Source organism: Phyllostomus hastatus, unplaced genomic scaffold (genome assembly GCF_019186645.2).
Source record: "Phyllostomus hastatus isolate PE091 unplaced genomic scaffold, TTU_PhHast_1.1 phas_contig_150, whole genome shotgun sequence".
Taxonomy (NCBI): domain Eukaryota; kingdom Metazoa; phylum Chordata; class Mammalia; order Chiroptera; family Phyllostomidae; genus Phyllostomus; species Phyllostomus hastatus.
This window is the reverse complement of record NW_025333611.1, coordinates 37,481,352-37,497,192: the sequence shown is the minus strand read 5'-3', so window position 1 is coordinate 37,497,192 and position 15,841 is coordinate 37,481,352. Positions and strand designations below refer to the sequence as shown.

The 15,841-nt window shown below is 58.9% G+C and overlaps 1 protein-coding gene across 3 annotated transcripts; it reads left to right on the top strand.

Annotated features, from left to right (window-relative positions):
* Nucleotides 1-3,357: 3,357 nt before the first annotated feature.
* FGFR4 (fibroblast growth factor receptor 4) lies at nt 3,358-13,652 on the top strand. Of its 3 annotated transcripts, XM_045827537.1 has the most exons (19): nt 3,358-3,537; nt 5,467-5,872; nt 6,276-6,418; nt 7,016-7,279; nt 7,367-7,447; nt 7,563-7,729; nt 8,242-8,365; nt 8,859-9,049; nt 9,183-9,321; nt 9,665-9,858; nt 9,961-10,106; nt 10,194-10,315; nt 11,399-11,509; nt 11,597-11,787; nt 12,034-12,156; nt 12,241-12,311; nt 12,506-12,643; nt 12,787-12,892; nt 12,987-13,652. In XM_045827537.1, the coding sequence occupies exons 2-19, from the start codon at nt 5,691-5,693 to the stop codon at nt 13,149-13,151; spliced, it is 2,658 nt and encodes an 885-aa protein (XP_045683493.1). In that variant the 5' UTR covers nt 3,358-3,537; nt 5,467-5,690; the 3' UTR covers nt 13,152-13,652. The 3 variants fall into 3 exon arrangements, with proteins under 3 accessions (XP_045683493.1, XP_045683501.1, XP_045683510.1); XM_045827545.1 differs by lacking the exon at nt 5,467-5,872; XM_045827554.1 differs by lacking the exons at nt 3,358-3,537; nt 5,467-5,872 and adding an exon at nt 6,045-6,180.
* The last annotated feature ends 2,189 nt before the right edge of the window (nt 13,653-15,841 follow it).

Sequence of the window (15,841 nt, the reverse complement as noted above, 5' to 3'; positions counted from 1 at the left end):
CTTGGGCATCTCTGGAGGCAGCCCTTACCTTTGGTTCAGGGAAACTGGAAAGTGCCTGGAAGCTGAATAAAATATGTGTGGGGTCCAGCTGCTGCTGGCAGCTCACACTGCCGGCAACAGCCACGTTCACTTAGAGAGCCGGCAGAAGACCAGAGGTGGGGGCTGAGTCTCTCCAGGAGTCCAGGGGGTCTGGTGAGGTCCCCCTCTGGGCAGGAGTCTCCCCTTTGCTGGGCACCCCCAGTGCCAGGAGCCTCGACCTTTCAGGGTGCTCCAGCAAACAGGGACCTGGAGGAGAGGAATCGGGACAAACTATTTTGAAAAGACAGCCAATTCCCTTCTGATTTATCTTTGGAAGGAGACCATTTTTTTTTATTTGAGAAGGAAAAGAAAGATAAAAGAAACAAATCACTTTAATGAGCCTTTTAGTTATGCAAAGGAAGCCGTCACCTCCTGACGCACGCCACACCCCGCCCCCGCTTCCCGGGGACTAAGGGCGAGAGACGAGGCTTCTTGGCATAACAATGGGAAAGGAAGTTGCTTCCCATGGCCAATGTCTCCACCGGCCTAGGACTAACTGGGAGGTAAACTAAGACCCGAGCTGAAGGGTTCCCCCTCTCCCCCAGGAGCCTTCAGAGGAGTGGAGGGCTTGGACCTCGGGTGAGGGTTGGGCACAGGTCAAAGGTCGGCTGACCTCCCATTTGGGTACTGTCTAAATGCTCCAGAGAGAACTGCTTGCAGGTGTAACCGGAAGCAGGTCTGGCTGCCTGCTGCTAAGAGAGGCAGGTGCTGATGTAAAAGAAAGTGGTTTATTTTCAGGTGCTGGCCACCTGGAAGTGGGGGGACTCCTGTCACAAAGCCCATCTCCCCCTCTCCGTGGAGGCAGAGGTGTTTGTAAGGAGGGAGGGGGGACAGAACAAGGAGATCCAGGGAGGGGGCTGAAAAGTGCTCTATGTGCAGAAGAGCACAGTCCACACTGATAAGAGAAGCGGAGGTCCGGTGCGTGTCTTCCTGGCTTAGTCGTCCCAGCTTCAGGTCATCGGGGCTCCATGGACGAAGGTCAGCTGGGATGCCTCAAGGCCGGGGTCTGTATCTTTCGAAACTAGTTCCTAGGATTCTTACACAAACATGCTGTTCATCTACCAGCTACACATTAGTCAGAATAGACACTCACAGAAACAACGTCAGAAGAATCATGGGGTAGGTAGGATTTCCGCAATGTTACAATGTTCCACTGTTACACAGGTAAGGTGAACCTGAACCAGGTGGAGTGGAGCAATTTGGGGGGCACCTACCCTATACTGGGCTCTTGAGATATAGCGGCAAAGTCTGCCATCTATTTCCAAAATGAACTGTTTAGACACAATTCTGGAATATGGGAACAAGTAGCAGGTCCTACATATGCAGCCCTCAGTTCACTGCAGTGTTACGTACAACAGCCAAGATACGGAAGCAACCTCAGTGTCCTTCAGTTGACTAATGAATAAGGAATATGTGATACATACATACAATGGAATGTTGCTCAGCCATTAAAAAAATGAAATCTTCCCATTTGCAACAACATGGATGGACCTGGAGAGTGTTATGCTAAGCAAAATAGGTCATACAGAGAAAGGCAAATCCCATATGATTTCACTTATACATGAATTCTAAAAAATAAATAGACAAGCAAGACAGAAGCAGATACAAACTCATAGATAGAACATTTTGATGTTGCCACACGGTTGGGGTTTGGGAACATGGGTGGAAAAGGTGAAGGGATTAAGACCTACAAATTGCCAATTGCAAAATAGTCGTAGTTGATGTGGATCAGTGGACTGAGTGCCAGTCTGTGAATGGAAAAATCGCCAGTTCGTTTCCCAGTCAGGGCACATGCCTGGTTGTAGGCCAGGTCCCCTGTTGGGTTATTGCTGTGTGAGAGGCAGCAGATCCACGTGTCTCTCACACATTGATGTTCCTCTCCCTCTCTTTCTCCCTCTCCCCTCCCCAAAAATAAGTAAATAAAATCTTAAAAAAACAAAATAGTCATGGGAGTGTAACGTACAGCACAGGGAACACAATCAATAATATTGTAATAACGATGTATGGTGTCAGGTGGGTCACTTCGTAAGTTACATAAATATCCACTTGATATGTCATACACCTGAAATAACATTGTATGCCAGTGGTAATTGAAAGATTTTTAAAAATTAAGAAAAAATAAAGGAATAATCACAGCTAGCATTACGAAGCAAGTGCACATCTAAGTCAAGCAGTGTTCTAAAGGTTTGCACATACTAACGTGTCCACTTTTTTCAACCCCTTGAGGACGGTACACTATCAATTCAACTGCTCTCCTGCAGAGAAAATGAAGATTCGGAGGGAGTACGGTAACTCGCCAAAGCAACGGGTGCTGGTGCTGACTGAGCCCTGCGGTCTGCGCCAGGAACCACTTCACCACCGGGTCCACCTCCCCTGCCCCACCGCGCCCCGCCCCCACACTCCCGTTTCTTTCTCCATGCTCACAGGAGAAAAGATCTAAAGAGGAACCTGGCAAGTCCAGAGGGCTTCTCTGCGGAAGTGAACTGAGACCTAAGAAAGAGAGGACCTAGAGGGGAAAGATCTTTCCCGGAGGCAGAAAACACAAGTGCCAAGACCCGGAGGTACTGCGGGAGCGAGGAAGCAGTGGAGACGAGACTTGGGGGGGGCGATGCCAAGGATCTTTTTTTCAACTTTTTAAATTTATGTTTTGATTTTAGGAAGAGATTGAAAGAGAGAAACCGATGTGTTGCTCCACTTATTTATGCATTCATTGGTTGATTCTTGCCCGTGCACTGGCCAGCAACCTTGCTTATCGGTAGGACGACTTTACCAACCGAACTATCCAGCCAGGGCCTTTAAAGGAAGCTGTTGGAAAGTTTGAAAGGGATCGCTGTGGCTGGTAGTCAGATTTGTATTTTAAGGGTAACTCTGAAGATTGTGCAAAGACTGTGTGGGGATGGGAGCAGAAGCGCTGCGCCGGCCTCTCTCTGGCGATCGCGCAGAAGACAGAGGAGCCAGGCTGGGCCAAGGTCTGCAGAGGCGGCGGGGGTGCGGACTGCTGGGTCTCGTCCCCCAGGGCTGACGAGCGGGAGGTAGAGCCTGGACTACAGCTTCGAAGCCGGGCCTGGGTGGGGCAAAAGAGGAGAGTCTGAGGGGGAAGGTGCAGGCTGGGGCGGAGCCCTGGGACTGGGCCGATCCTGCCGGTAGCTCCGCGCTATTGGGTTCGGGGACTGGTCTCCAGGTGGGTGGGATTCTGTGTGGCCCGCAGCCACGCCGCTGTCAGGAGAGATCTGGTCCAAGGGGGGCGGGGCCGGGGGCGGGGCGCTGGGACGCCTGCGGCCACGCGGCTTTTGCGGGTACATTCCTAGCTCTCCAGCCCCGGGCGGAGGAGCGCCCTGGCTGAGTCCGCCATCCTAGCTGGGCTCCGGGGTCCCGGCTGGTAGAAGGTAGGACCCAGGCCGCGGAGTACCCAGGCGAGCCGGGGTCCCTGTCCCGGGAGCTGGCCCGCGGAGGCTGCAGGTGAGCCGGGACCCAGTGCGGACCCAGGCTGCGCTCCCAGCCGCCAGGGGGCGAGCGGCGATGGGGCTCCTGGAGCTGCCCGCTCCCAGCGCTGGGGACCCGGGCGTCCGCTGGGCAGGGGGGGTGAAGGGGGCGGTAAATCAGTAACCCGCAGCGCACACAGGGCCTTTTGTCCCGCTCCGTCCAAAGAGCACCCTGACCGCAGAGCTGGTTACTCATTGCCCACCCAGGCGGGGGCGGGCATGTTGTCTGCAGCTCTGGCCAGAGACCCGCCGACTTGCACCTCGCCCCCGGGTGGCGGGGACGGGGTGGAGGAGAAAGAGCGCGCCAGTCCCTCACCTGGAGCGTCTGCGCGCTTTGAGTAGAAATGAGAAAGATGAGACTCCGAAAGGTGCAGTCATTTGCCCAGGGTCCTCCAGCACTTGAGTGCGGGAGGCTGGAAGCGAACCCAGGACTGCCTAGCACCAAAGTCAAGCCCTTCGCTCCCTTGTCTGCGCGTGATCCTACTATGGACCCTGACGTGCTGAGGTCAGGGTAGCCTGGAGGTGAAAATGACATCCACGGAGCTCCTCACCACCCCTCCCAACCGCAGCTGTGGACCCAGAGAGCTGAGCTCCCTGCAGAAGGGAGGTGGGGGATTTTACAGAGGAATGGCCACAGAAGCTGGGGGTGGGCGCAAAGAGTGGCATGTGAGCCGGGTGAAGAGAAATGGGGGCACAGAGGTATGGTCAAGAGAGAAGACGAACCCAGTTTTGAAAGCCAGTGGTTTCAGTGCTGAAGGGGCAGACAGTGGGGGGGGGGGGGGGTACCAAGATTGGCCCAGGCAGGCAGGGAAGCCTAGGGTGCTGCACAAGCAGTGTGGCATGGACCCTCCCTCCTGGAAGCTAGTGGGGTGGGGCAACATGGCAGACTTGTAATTTTTTTTAGAGATTTATTTATTCATTCCTAGACAGAGAGGGGAAGGGAGGGAGAAAGAAAGGGAGAGAACGATCCATGTGAAAGAAACATTGAATGACCTCCTCCCACATGCACTGCTACTGGACTGTGCCCTCACTGGGAATCGAACCAGTGACCCTTCACCTTGTGGATCAATGCCCAACCATCTGAGCCACACCGGTCAGGGCCAGACTTGTAATTTTTTTAAAAACCTGCTGGAGAATGGAGCCTGAAGAGCACAGCGAGATGTTTGCAAAGATCCACGCTAGTGATAACTTCAGCCCTCCCTGGGTCCAGGCGGGGGAGGTGGGAATGGACTGGAGAGGGATTGAGGAGGCAGAATGGACTGGGAGTGGGGCAGGGGTCAGGAGACGGGATGAACAGAGACCATGCTCCAGCTGCAGGGGCAACCCAGGGAAGAAGAAGATAGCAGCTTTACCCAGGACGAGCTAAGCACCCCCTCCCTCAGAGCCAGAGCTGGATAGGGCAGTGGCTGAGGAAAGAGGGTGTGGTGGGCTTTCTGGGTGAAGTAAATCCAGAGATATCAGTGCCTTCCCACTATTACCAATCCCCAGGTAATAACCTAATAGCCAGTAGGTCCCTGGCCCCCTCTTCCCCTGCCCCAGCTGATGCTCAGGTTTGAGTGTTGCTTTGAGGGGAAGGAGACATCTTTGGTGGCATTTGGAGGAGAGTAAACAGATGGGGTGGGTGTGTACATCACACCTGACAGGAACTGGAGGTGACTGGCTAAGAGCAGACCCCAGGTGACCGTTACTGGGAGGAGACAGGGTCAGGGGACACTATTCTAGCATTCTGTGTACCCAACCCTGCATACGTCCTCTTTTATCCCCAGATCCGTCCTGTTGGGCCAGTGGCCCAGGCAGGGCCAGGGACACGCCAGTTGGTAAGAGCTGGGATTTGAACTTGGATCTGTCAGACACCAGAGTCTATATTCCTATTTTTTTTTAGGATTTTATTTGTTTATTTTTTTAGAGACATGGAAAGGGAAGGAGAAGGACAGGGAGAGAAACATGTGAGAAACATCAATTGGTTGCCTCTCATATGTGCACCAACCAGGGACTGACCTGCAACCCAGGCACATGCCATGACTGGGAATCGAACCGGGACCTTTGGCTTGTGGGACCACGCCCAACCAACTGAGCCACACTGGCCAGGGCCAGAGTCTACATTCTTTACAAGAACCTGCGTTGCCTCAGATGGTGTTGTGGAGACACAGAAAGCAGAGTTGTCTCCAGGGTGCGGGTCTGGTTCAGAATGAGGAAGAACTGCTGGCTTTGTCGGCAGTGAGCTCCCTGCCGCTGGAGGTTTCCAAAGCTAGCCTTGGAAGTGCTGGCAATGCTAATGAGGAGTGGGGACCAGATCAGATAACATCCAGATGGTAAAGTTTGGCCTTGTATTATATTTCAGATTTTTTCGCTCTTCAGAAATAAATTCATTTATTCAGCAAAAAAAAAAAATTATGTGTGCTAAGAGTGAGCAGAAGATATGTCTCTGTTCTCTGCTTGCCTCCAAGGAAAGAATCCCAAAACTGCCCTTTCTGTGAACCTGTGCCAAGGTCTCGGCAGGACGGTGGAGAGCAGGAAGCCCTGCACCACCCCCTGCACAACCTACTGCGGGCGGCCTCGGGCTCTGCCTGGACAGACCTTCCAGTCTGCTCAGCTGCAGCCTGGCCTCAGGCGTGGACAGGTGGCCACACATTTCCTGTCTCAGTCTCGTCTGCAAAATAGGGGGCTTGTGCCAGCCACGGTGCATGTGAAGCAGAAGCTCTTCCTCTGTTTCAGGAAGGCCACAGGTAGAAAGCCCAGCGGGGGCCCCGTAAGCAGCAGGAAGAAGATGCAGCAGCTGTTGGCCATGTTGGGGGTCCTCCTGGGGGCGTCCTGGACTCCAGTGTTGTCCTTTGAAGCCTCTGAGGAAATGGAGCTGGGTATGACCTCTGAGGTGGGAGAGGGTGGCAGGGGTGGGAAGGGTGGGCACCAAGAGGGGGCTGAGCGAAGCTGGAAAGGATCCTGGTCCAGGCCCTGGGGCCGCGGTGGTGGCAGGACAGAGCCCAACCATTGAGACTAAGTGTCTGGCTCCCAGAAAGCACCTGCCTGTCTCTGTATCCACAAGAGAGGACTGGCCTTGCAGGGCCCAGGGTGAGCCCCATGGCTGTGCGTGTGTGGCCTGTGCACTGTGTATGAGGCCGGGGAGACCCAGGCAGCCAGTGTGGTGTGTGCACTGCAAGGGTGGCATGGCCTGGAGTGGTGTGGCATGTGCCGTGTGTGTGTGTGTGTGTGTGTGTGTGTGTGTGTGTGTGGCTTGGACGGTGTCTCATCCAGCCCAGTGGGGTGCTGCCTGCTGAGTGTGTGATGTGTATCAGGGCGTGACCACCACCCTGCACGTAGCATCTGCAGCATGTGGCTGTGTGTGTTGAGAGGCAGTAAGTATCCAGCATGCATCTCAGGTGCTTGTGCCCTGCACATGTGGCACATCATCCATGGCGGGAACTATGGGGCTTACTGACGCTGCCCTCGGCCCCCAGAGCCCTGCCTGGCCCCCAGCCTGGAGCAGCAAGAGCAGGAGCTGACTGTGACCCTGGGGCAGCCTGTGCAGTTGTGCTGTGGGAGGGGTGAGCGTGGTGGCCACTGGTACAAGGAGGGCAGCCGCCTGGCACCTGCTGGCCGGGTACGAGGCTGGAGAGGCCGCCTGGAGATCGCCAGCTTCCTGCCCGAAGATGCTGGCCACTACCTCTGCCTGGCACGAGGCTCCACACTGGTCCTGCACAACGTTACCTTGGCAGTGGATGGTAAGGGGTCTGCCAGGGGCTACGGGCACCTGGGAAGAGACTCTCCCCATCCTGAGCCTCACATGCTTCCCTCTGTCCCTGACACAGACTCCTTGACCTCCAGCAACATTGATGAGGACCCCAAGGCCCACAGCAGCCCTTCGAATAGGCACGTTTACCCACAGCATGGTCAGTAGAAGTCCTTGAGGACTCATTTCCCTACCTCCCAGCTGGTCCCTGAGAAGAGACCTGTGTGGAAACAGGTGGTCATCCTGGGGGCAATAAGTCATCCCTTCCTTTCCAGCACCCTACTGGACACACCCCCAGCGCATGGAGAAGAAACTGCATGCAGTGCCTGCTGGGAACACCGTCAAGTTCCGCTGCCCAGCTGCTGGCAACCCCGTGCCCACCATCCGCTGGCTCAAGGATGGACAGGACTTCCACGGGGAGCATCGCATCGGAGGTGTTCGGGTGAGCCTCCAGGGCCCTGGGCCACCCGCTCCTCCACTTTCACTTTCCCATCAGCTCCCTCAAACCTGTAAATCAACCCCCCAGTTTCTGCTCCAATGAGGAAGGCCACTGCGTGGCCCCAGGAGGAGCATGGACTGTGGACACAGGCAGCTCTGGTTCAAGTCCCCAGTCTGCCACTCTCTGGCAAGTGACTTAGCCCCTTGGCTTAAGTGACTCCATTTGTAAAGGGGGAAGGATCACTGACCAGCATCAGTAAGCTTGGGCAGCTTGTTTTCACAGCAAGACCCTATAGGGCTAGCTCCCAGCTGTGATGAGGAAGCCGAGACTCAGGCCAGAGCCTGGCTCAGGGTGGCACAGGGAGAAGGCCGAGCTAAGACTCACAGCTTAGGCACTTCTTGGAGTCATCTCCTCCTTTGTCTGAAAGTCCCTAGACTTGGCCTGCACTCTCCCCGCCCCTTCTCCCTGGGTGGGCACTGGCTGGTGGCCCCTCGTGAGCCCTCCCCTGCCCCCAGCTGCGCCATCAGCACTGGAGCCTGGTGATGGAAAGCGTGGTGCCCTCGGATCGTGGCACGTACACCTGCCTCGTGGAGAACCCACTGGGCAGCATCCGCTACAGCTACCTGCTGGATGTGCTGGGTGAGCGGATGGGCAGGCCAGGCAGCGTGGGGGGCGGGAGCCCAGACCTCACCCTCAGGCAGGGCCCAGTCTGGCCAGAAACATGGACTCAGTCTTCTATGGCTCGGTCCAGCTGCTCAGAGTATCCGCAGGCCTGGGGGAGCAGGGATCAGCCAAGGAGAAGAGCAGGGAGGACACTGAGGCAGAGGGCACGGCTGAATGAAAGCCTCAGGGGTAAAGAATAGATTGTGCTGGTGGGAAGGCACGTGCCTAGGGTGTGGGGTGCCAGGCCATGGATGGTTTTAACGTCTAGGCTAAGAAGTTGTCCTTGACCCCAAAAGCAATGGGGAGCCATGGAGGGTTTAAGCAGGGTTAGCAGGAGACGGACAGGGTCTGAGCTGTATATCAGGAAAGTTACTTCCTTCAGCTGGGAGAAAGTAGGAGGTGGGTGGCCAGGGTGCTTCTGTGTGTGCCACTGGTCAGGATTGACGGCCCGGCCCGGTCCGGTCCCCAGAGCGGTCCCCGCACCGGCCCATCCTGCAGGCGGGGCTCCCGGCCAACACCACAGCTGTGGCAGGCAGCGACGTGGAGCTGCTCTGCAAGGTGTACAGTGACGCCCAGCCCCACATCCAGTGGTTGAAGCACATCGTCATCAATGGCAGCAGCTTCGGGGCCGATGGCTTCCCCTATGTGCAAGTCTTGAAGGTCTAGCCCCTGCGGTTCCTGAGCCCTCCCCTCCCTCCTTCCCTGTTAGGGAAGGGCAGTTGCTAGCTCCCTCTCTGGCCACAGTGTGGCCCCAGGCCCTGCGGTGAGCCCTGAATGTGTCTCCCACCCCCAGACAACAGACATCAACAGCTCAGAGGTAGAGGTCCTGTACCTTCGGAATGTGTCTGCCGAGGACGCAGGCGAGTACACCTGTCTGGCAGGCAACTCCATTGGCCTCTCCTACCAGTCGGCCTGGCTCACTGTGCTGCCAGGTGAGCACCTGGGGCCAGAAGAGGCTGCAGCCTCCTATGGTGACCCAGCAGTGGGCTATGACCTCACTGGGTGGACATTGTCCCTTGGCCTGTGGGGTCTAAGCCTGGGGAATGGTGTGTGGCTTGGGTGTTGGACTTTGCATATCACAGTCCCCCTTCATGCTGCCATGGGACTGTCCGTATGGCCCAGGGCCATGTGGGGCTAGGCGTCACCGCAGCTTTCCGGGTGTGGGCACCTGTGTGTGCTGGGGGGTGTCAGGGCCTGGGGTCAAGGGTGTGGGGCCCACCCGATCTGACCACTGGCTGGTCAGTTAGGGGTCTGTGTGCTTCTGCCTGCCGACAGAGGAGGGCCTCACCTGGACGGCAGCAGCACCCAATGCCAGATACACGGACATCATCCTGTATGCGGCTGGCTCCCTGGCTTTAGCGGTGCTCCTGTTGTTGGCCGGCTTGTACCGTGGGCAGGTGCTCCACGGCCGGCGTGCCCGGCAGCCTGCTGCGGTGCAGAAGCTGTCCCATTTCCCTCTGGCCCGACAGGTAGTGTGCCGTGCCCACCCCTGTGTCCCATCGTGAGGCTCTTGGCCTGCAGTCCCGCCGAGGCTCAGCGCCAGCAGGCCAACCGAGCCTCCCGCTTTGCAGTTCTCCCTGGAGTCGGGCTCCTCGGCCAAGTCGAGCTCCTCCCTGGTGCGGGGCGTCCGTCTCTCCTCCAGTGGCCCCCCCTTGCTCGCCGGCCTTGTGAGCCTCGACCTCCCTCTGGACCCACTGTGGGAGTTCCCCCGGGACAGGTACGTAGTGCAGTATGAGGGTGCGGTGCAGGCTCCAGGCAGGAAGGCCACCCAGGTGGCCCAGGGCTCAGCTTTCTCAATTTCTAGGTTGGTGCTAGGGAAGCCACTGGGCGAGGGCTGCTTCGGGCAGGTGGTGCGCGCAGAGGCCTTCGGCATGGACCCAGCCCAGCCTGACCACGCCAGCACGGTGGCTGTCAAGATGCTCAAGGGTGAGTGCAGCAGCCTGGGGAAGGTGCTGGGACTGACTGAAGGATCTCCTAGAAGCCAGGAGAGGCTGTGCAAACCCACCCTTGGGTTGGGGCCCACCTCCGCTGCTGACCCTGGCAAGTCACTTGAGCCTATGTCCTCCGAGCCCAAGGTCCACAGAAAGTGCTGGTGCATGCCATCTCAGCCACTGGGGTGGTGGTGACTGTAAAGATTTGGGGTGACTGGGGTTTGATACCCCCTGTCAGCCCTGGCCCTAGGTAAGCCTTGGCCTCTAGCAACCTCACTGCCCTGGAATCACACCCTCAGCCTCCCCTCCCCTGGGCCTACCGCTCTGGAATAGCCTTTCCAACTTTAAATTCAGTCCCAGCTCCTAAGCGGGAGCCTCAAGGTGCTCAGCACCCACCTGGGTCTACCATGGGGGCCTCTCACTGCCGTCCTCCAGGCCTCCCTACAAGAGTGGCCCAAACTACTGTTCTGCTCCCCGCCCCCACCCCGGCCCTCCTCTCTGCACAGCTGGGGCCACCTGGTACTTTCCCGGAGGCAGGGATTGAGAAATGTGGTCCGTGAGGTCTGGCGGGGAGGGCATGTCATTGGCCCGGGGCCACAGGTCAGCCCTGGGGGCCCAGCCGCTGCTCCAAAGCCTTCCTCCAGGCCTCCCCTGGCTTCGCCCCACTGGCAGTTCCCTGGATTCCCAGGCCGGATGGACGCCAGGCCCTGGTCAGACAGACCTCAGGGCGCCAGCCTGCCTTCCGCCCCCAAGAGCTCTTACCCTGTTCAGGGACTGACGCCAAGCCCTGCAGACTCGCTTCCTTCCCACCCAGAGCTCTTCCCCTCTCCTGTTTCCGGGCCCCTCACTGGCAGGCTAACGCTTCCAGGTCCTTGATCTCGTTGAATCCTTGCAAGCACTGTCAGACATGGGGCATGAGCCATTGTCCCATTTCATACAAGAGAACCCCGAGGTTCAGAGAGGCTAGGTGACTCTTTCCAGGCCACACAGCCCAGTGGGGACTCAGGCCCAGACCTTCCTGACTCTGCTCCTGCCACACAGCCTGCCTTGGTGGTCACCCTGGCTGTCCCCCTTGCAGACAACGCTTCTGACAAGGACTTGGCAGACCTGGTTTCTGAGATGGAGGTGATGAAGCTGATTGGTCGACACAAAAATATTATCAACCTGCTGGGTGTTTGCACCCAAGAAGGTGGGGCGAGGTGGGCCCAGGGTGGACTCTGCAGCTGGGGCGCAGAGCGCAGCCTTGGCAGCACCCCCATCTCCCTCCACTTCGCAGGGCCCCTGTACGTGATCGTGGAGTGTGCCGCGAAGGGCAACCTGAGGGAGTTTCTGCGGGCCCGGCGCCCCCCTGGCCCCGACCTCAGCCCCGACGGGCCTCGGAGCAGCGAGGGGCCACTGTCCTTCCCTGCCCTGGTCTCTTGCGCATACCAGGTGGCTCGAGGCATGCAGTACCTGGAGTCTCGGAAGGTGTGGGCCGTAGGCAGCTCTCAAGAGTGCTCCATCTCCACAACTTTCAATGTCTCCCCTCCTCCCTCAGCTCCCGTCCGGGGTTCTGTGCAGAGCTGATAGCGCACACCCCGCTGCACCCTCACACACTCCCAAGCCTACTGGGTGGGGCAGGGTAGGGCCCTGAAGTTGGACTGTCAGAGTCCCCTCTCTGAACCCTGTTGCCCCCTCCTGTCACATGGGTGATGCCCCCTGCCCTGTCCCCAGTGTATCCACCGGGACCTGGCTGCCCGCAATGTGCTGGTGACAGAGGACAATGTGATGAAGATCGCTGACTTTGGACTGGCCCGCGGTGTCCACCACATTGACTACTACAAGAAAACCAGCAATGTGAGGGGGGCGGGGCGGGGCGGGGCTGGGGGAGGGGGGCAGGTGGGACCTGTGGGACTGGCATCGACGCCCTCCCACCCCCAGGGTCGTCTGCCTGTCAAGTGGATGGCACCAGAGGCCCTGTTTGACCGGGTCTACACACACCAGAGCGACGTGTGAGTCCTGGGGGCGGGGGGGGGGGGCAGTACAGAAAAGGTTACATAACCCTGGGACCTGAGTGGGACCAGACCCTCCATAAAAAGCCCCGATCCCCACCCCTCTTGGTGGGTTATGCCCACAGGGACCCTCATCCCAGCCCCAGGAGTAGGCAGGGAAGCTGAGCCCTGATGAGCCCTGGTCCTGCCTCCAGGTGGTCATTTGGAATCCTGCTGTGGGAGATCTTCACCCTCGGGGGATCCCCGTACCCCGGCATCCCTGTGGAGGAGCTGTTCTCCCTGCTGCGGGAGGGGCACCGGATGGACAGGCCCCCGAACTGCCCTCCAGAGCTGTAAGGCCCTGCCCCCGCTTCCCCCCCCAGCACTATCCAGTCCTCACCCTCTGCTCTGAGGGGGCCTCGGCCCCTCCCCTCAGGAGGCCCCTCCCCCACTACAGGGGCTGCTGGTCCCTCCAACCGTGCCCCCCCACCCCCAGGTATGGGCTGATGCGGGAGTGCTGGCACGCGGCGCCCTCTCAGCGGCCCACTTTCAAGCAGCTGGTGGAGGCGCTAGACAAGGTCCTGCTGGCCGTCTCTGAGGAGGTACGGCTCCTCCCCTGTCCTGGGACCTCCTCCTGCCCACTGCCCTGTGGGCTTCCTCTGAGCCATCAGGGCTGACCAGCACTGTTCCCCACAGTACCTGGACCTCCGCCTGACCTTTGGACCCTATGCCCCTGCCGGTGGGGATGCCAGCAGCACCTGCTCTTCCAGTGACTCTGTCTTCAGCCACGACCCCCTGCCCCTGGGGCCCAGCTCCTGCCCCTTCCCTGGCATGCAGAACCGAGGTGGGACAGGGGTCTGAGCCGGCAGGAGAGTCAGCAGCCTTGGGCCACCTGGCTCTGTTGCAACCCCATGGTGCTTGACCTTGATAGTCCCCCTCTGACTGCAGGGTGCCTTCCCAGATCTCTACTTCTGCTTTGGGGAGGTCGGTCTTTGGTCCCGGGGTCCCTGGTGGAGGCTTCCAGCTCTGGCCTGGGGCTCCCAACCCAGTTTCCAAGCTGTCTCAAGGGCCCCTCGGCGTTCTCATGTACTGGATGCAGAGCTCTGCTTGGCCTCCTGGGCCTTGGTGCGTGGTCCCGGTTCCAGAGGTCAGCAGACCTGGCCAAAGGGCCACCCCAAACCTCCCTGCTCCCTACACCCAGAGAGCTCTTGGACCTCTGTACCCTCCCCTACCACCTGCCCCTTTGCTGCTTGCCCCAGCATCTCGGTGGAGGGCACATTGACCCCTGTGCTCTAGCTGAAGCAGGAAGCCTCCCCCAGACAGAAGCAAATGGCCTTTATAAATTATTTTTTGAAGTAAACATCCATGTGCCTGGTGTCTTCTTCACATAGGATGGAGGGGGAACAGGGTGGAGGAACCCCCAAGCTGGAAGTTCTGCCTAGGCAACAGACTGACCCACCTCCAGCTGCCTCAGGGTGGACCAAGGGGCCCGATGGCACCATCTCGTGTATGCGATGGTGCAAATGAGCGCTGGTGGGCAGAGAAGTCTGCACGGCACTGTCTACCAGACAGGACTGTCCCCTGTGCACATGCGTGACCTGGAGCTGTCACCGAGGGAGTTGGCAGCACCCCTCCCCCACCTGCTCAACATTAACCAAGCTGACAGTTAACACAGCATGAAAGCCTGAAACCCGGCTTCGAGTCTGCGCCTGCTCCCACGCCCTGCCGCTAGGGCCGGGGGCCTGAGGAGGCCACGCTGCCCCGCCTGCCCTGGCCAGTCTCCCCAGCAGCAGCTGGTTGCCGCCCTCCCGGCTGCACCGCAGCTGTCCCTGCCTGCCTGGTCCTCCCCTAGGGAACCCTTATGGCCCTGTTCTCAGACGCCCTCTGGGTGAGGGGGAGGGTGAATAGGATCAGCTTCCCCGGGCTCCGAGCCCAGAACCTTCCTGGGCTCCAACCCAGGGGTTACTGCTGCTCTCCAGCCCCTGAACGGTGGGGTGTGGGTGCCTGACCCAGTGCCTGCTCTCTTGCCCTGTCCCCCTGGCACGGGGGGACTTCCCAACCAGGACAGACCCTCTGTGGACACCACATGATCGCCTCCATCGCCTCCCACAGAGCTGAAAACACACGCAGGGCCAGAGGGAGGGGTTCTAAGCATCCAGGCGGGGCCGCCCTGAAAGACAGCAGCACCTGCTGGCCCTGCTTCGTGCTTCCCCTGGGTCTCCTCATGCCCCAGCCACACCTCTGACTCACCATCCCCCATACTGAACCACTCATCTTCCCCTAAAACCACCTCCCCCAAAGTCCCCCACCTCAGAGAGGGCACAGGCCCCAAACCAGGGAGTCATCCCCAACCACGTCCTTTCCCCCAGGAACCCCCTCCTCCAGGAGGTGGAAAGAACAGCAGACTTGGAGCCAGGACGTTCAAAGCCTGACACACCCAGGGCCCCTCGGCCAGCATTGTCACTCCTCTGCCGGTCACTGCCTTCACCAGCATTCGTGGGAGCCCTGGGCCGGCCTGCGTCCCTGGGCCGAGCTGAGGGTGGGAAGAGACATGCACAAGCACACGCTTGGGGGTGGACACCATGGAGAGTTCAGATGGGTCATCCTGAATGTCTCACTAAGAGCTGGCAGCAGTGGCCAGAGTGCCCCCTCCAGCCCAAGGTCCCCTTCACTCATTTCCCTGCAGGTGGCTCCAGAGGCACTGCCTAAAGTGACTCTTGGCTTCTGCACCTCCTGCACTCAAGGACCCACACTGGTTCCCTGGAGCCCCTAAACTTTGGGACTGAGCTCCACCCCTGAACTGGAATCTCTCCTTGACTACATCCTTCATTGACCCAGCTAATCACAGGCGAGGCAGGTCTCTGCCAGCCCACCCCGGAAGGGTGGGACCATCTGGGGTGGTGTGTGAGGACAGGGGCTGAGGGACGAGAGCCCCATTTCCACTTCCCCACCGTGAACCTACAGCTCTCCCTCACCACAGCCTCACCAGATGAAGATTGCTCTTCTCATTTAATGGTGGGGACACAGGGATGTCATAGGCCCAGGGTGCTTCACATGTGGGAGACCAGAGCCAGACCACTCAGAGTGACAGGGGCAGCTGCTGCCTTGCAGGTCCCAGGAGCCAGGAGGGGCTCAGCTGCCCACCCTGCACCCCTCCCTGCCCGCCTCCCTGGCAGGCACACGCTAGATGGGGCCCTTCCACATTCCTGATGTCGCATGTAAGAGTGAGACAGATGCTCTAATTCCCGTGCAAGCTGGGCTGCCCCACCTCCCCTCCCCTCCCCTCAGCCTGCTCTGGGCACACGGCAGAGCCCAGACCCCTGGTCAGCCTGGGTTCTGAGTGGCTTCCTGGCCTGTGACATGGGGCTCGGGAGGCTATAGGAAAAGCATTGGTCACCTCTGGACTCTGCCACTTGCTGGCTGAGTATACCAGTCAGGGCTCTGGCAGGACCAACTGACAGGCAGCCAGAGCCCAGGGATGGGAGGCTGCTGGGAGCGGGGTCAGGTGGTCCCCAGTGTGGGGGAGGCCACTATGACCAAAATCGCCCTTG

Excerpts from the sequence above, each read along its gene's own strand:
- FGFR4 (XM_045827537.1), top strand. The coding sequence starts at position 5,691 with ATGGTGTTGTGGAGACACAGAAAGCAGAGTTGTCTCCAGGGTGCGGGT. Across the intron at positions 5,873-6,275 it reads GATCAGATAACATCCAGATG|GAAGGCCACAGGTAGAAAGC; the intron begins GTAAAGTTTGGC and ends CCTCTGTTTCAG. Across the intron at positions 10,107-10,193 it reads TGGGAGTTCCCCCGGGACAG|GTTGGTGCTAGGGAAGCCAC; the intron begins GTACGTAGTGCA and ends CTCAATTTCTAG.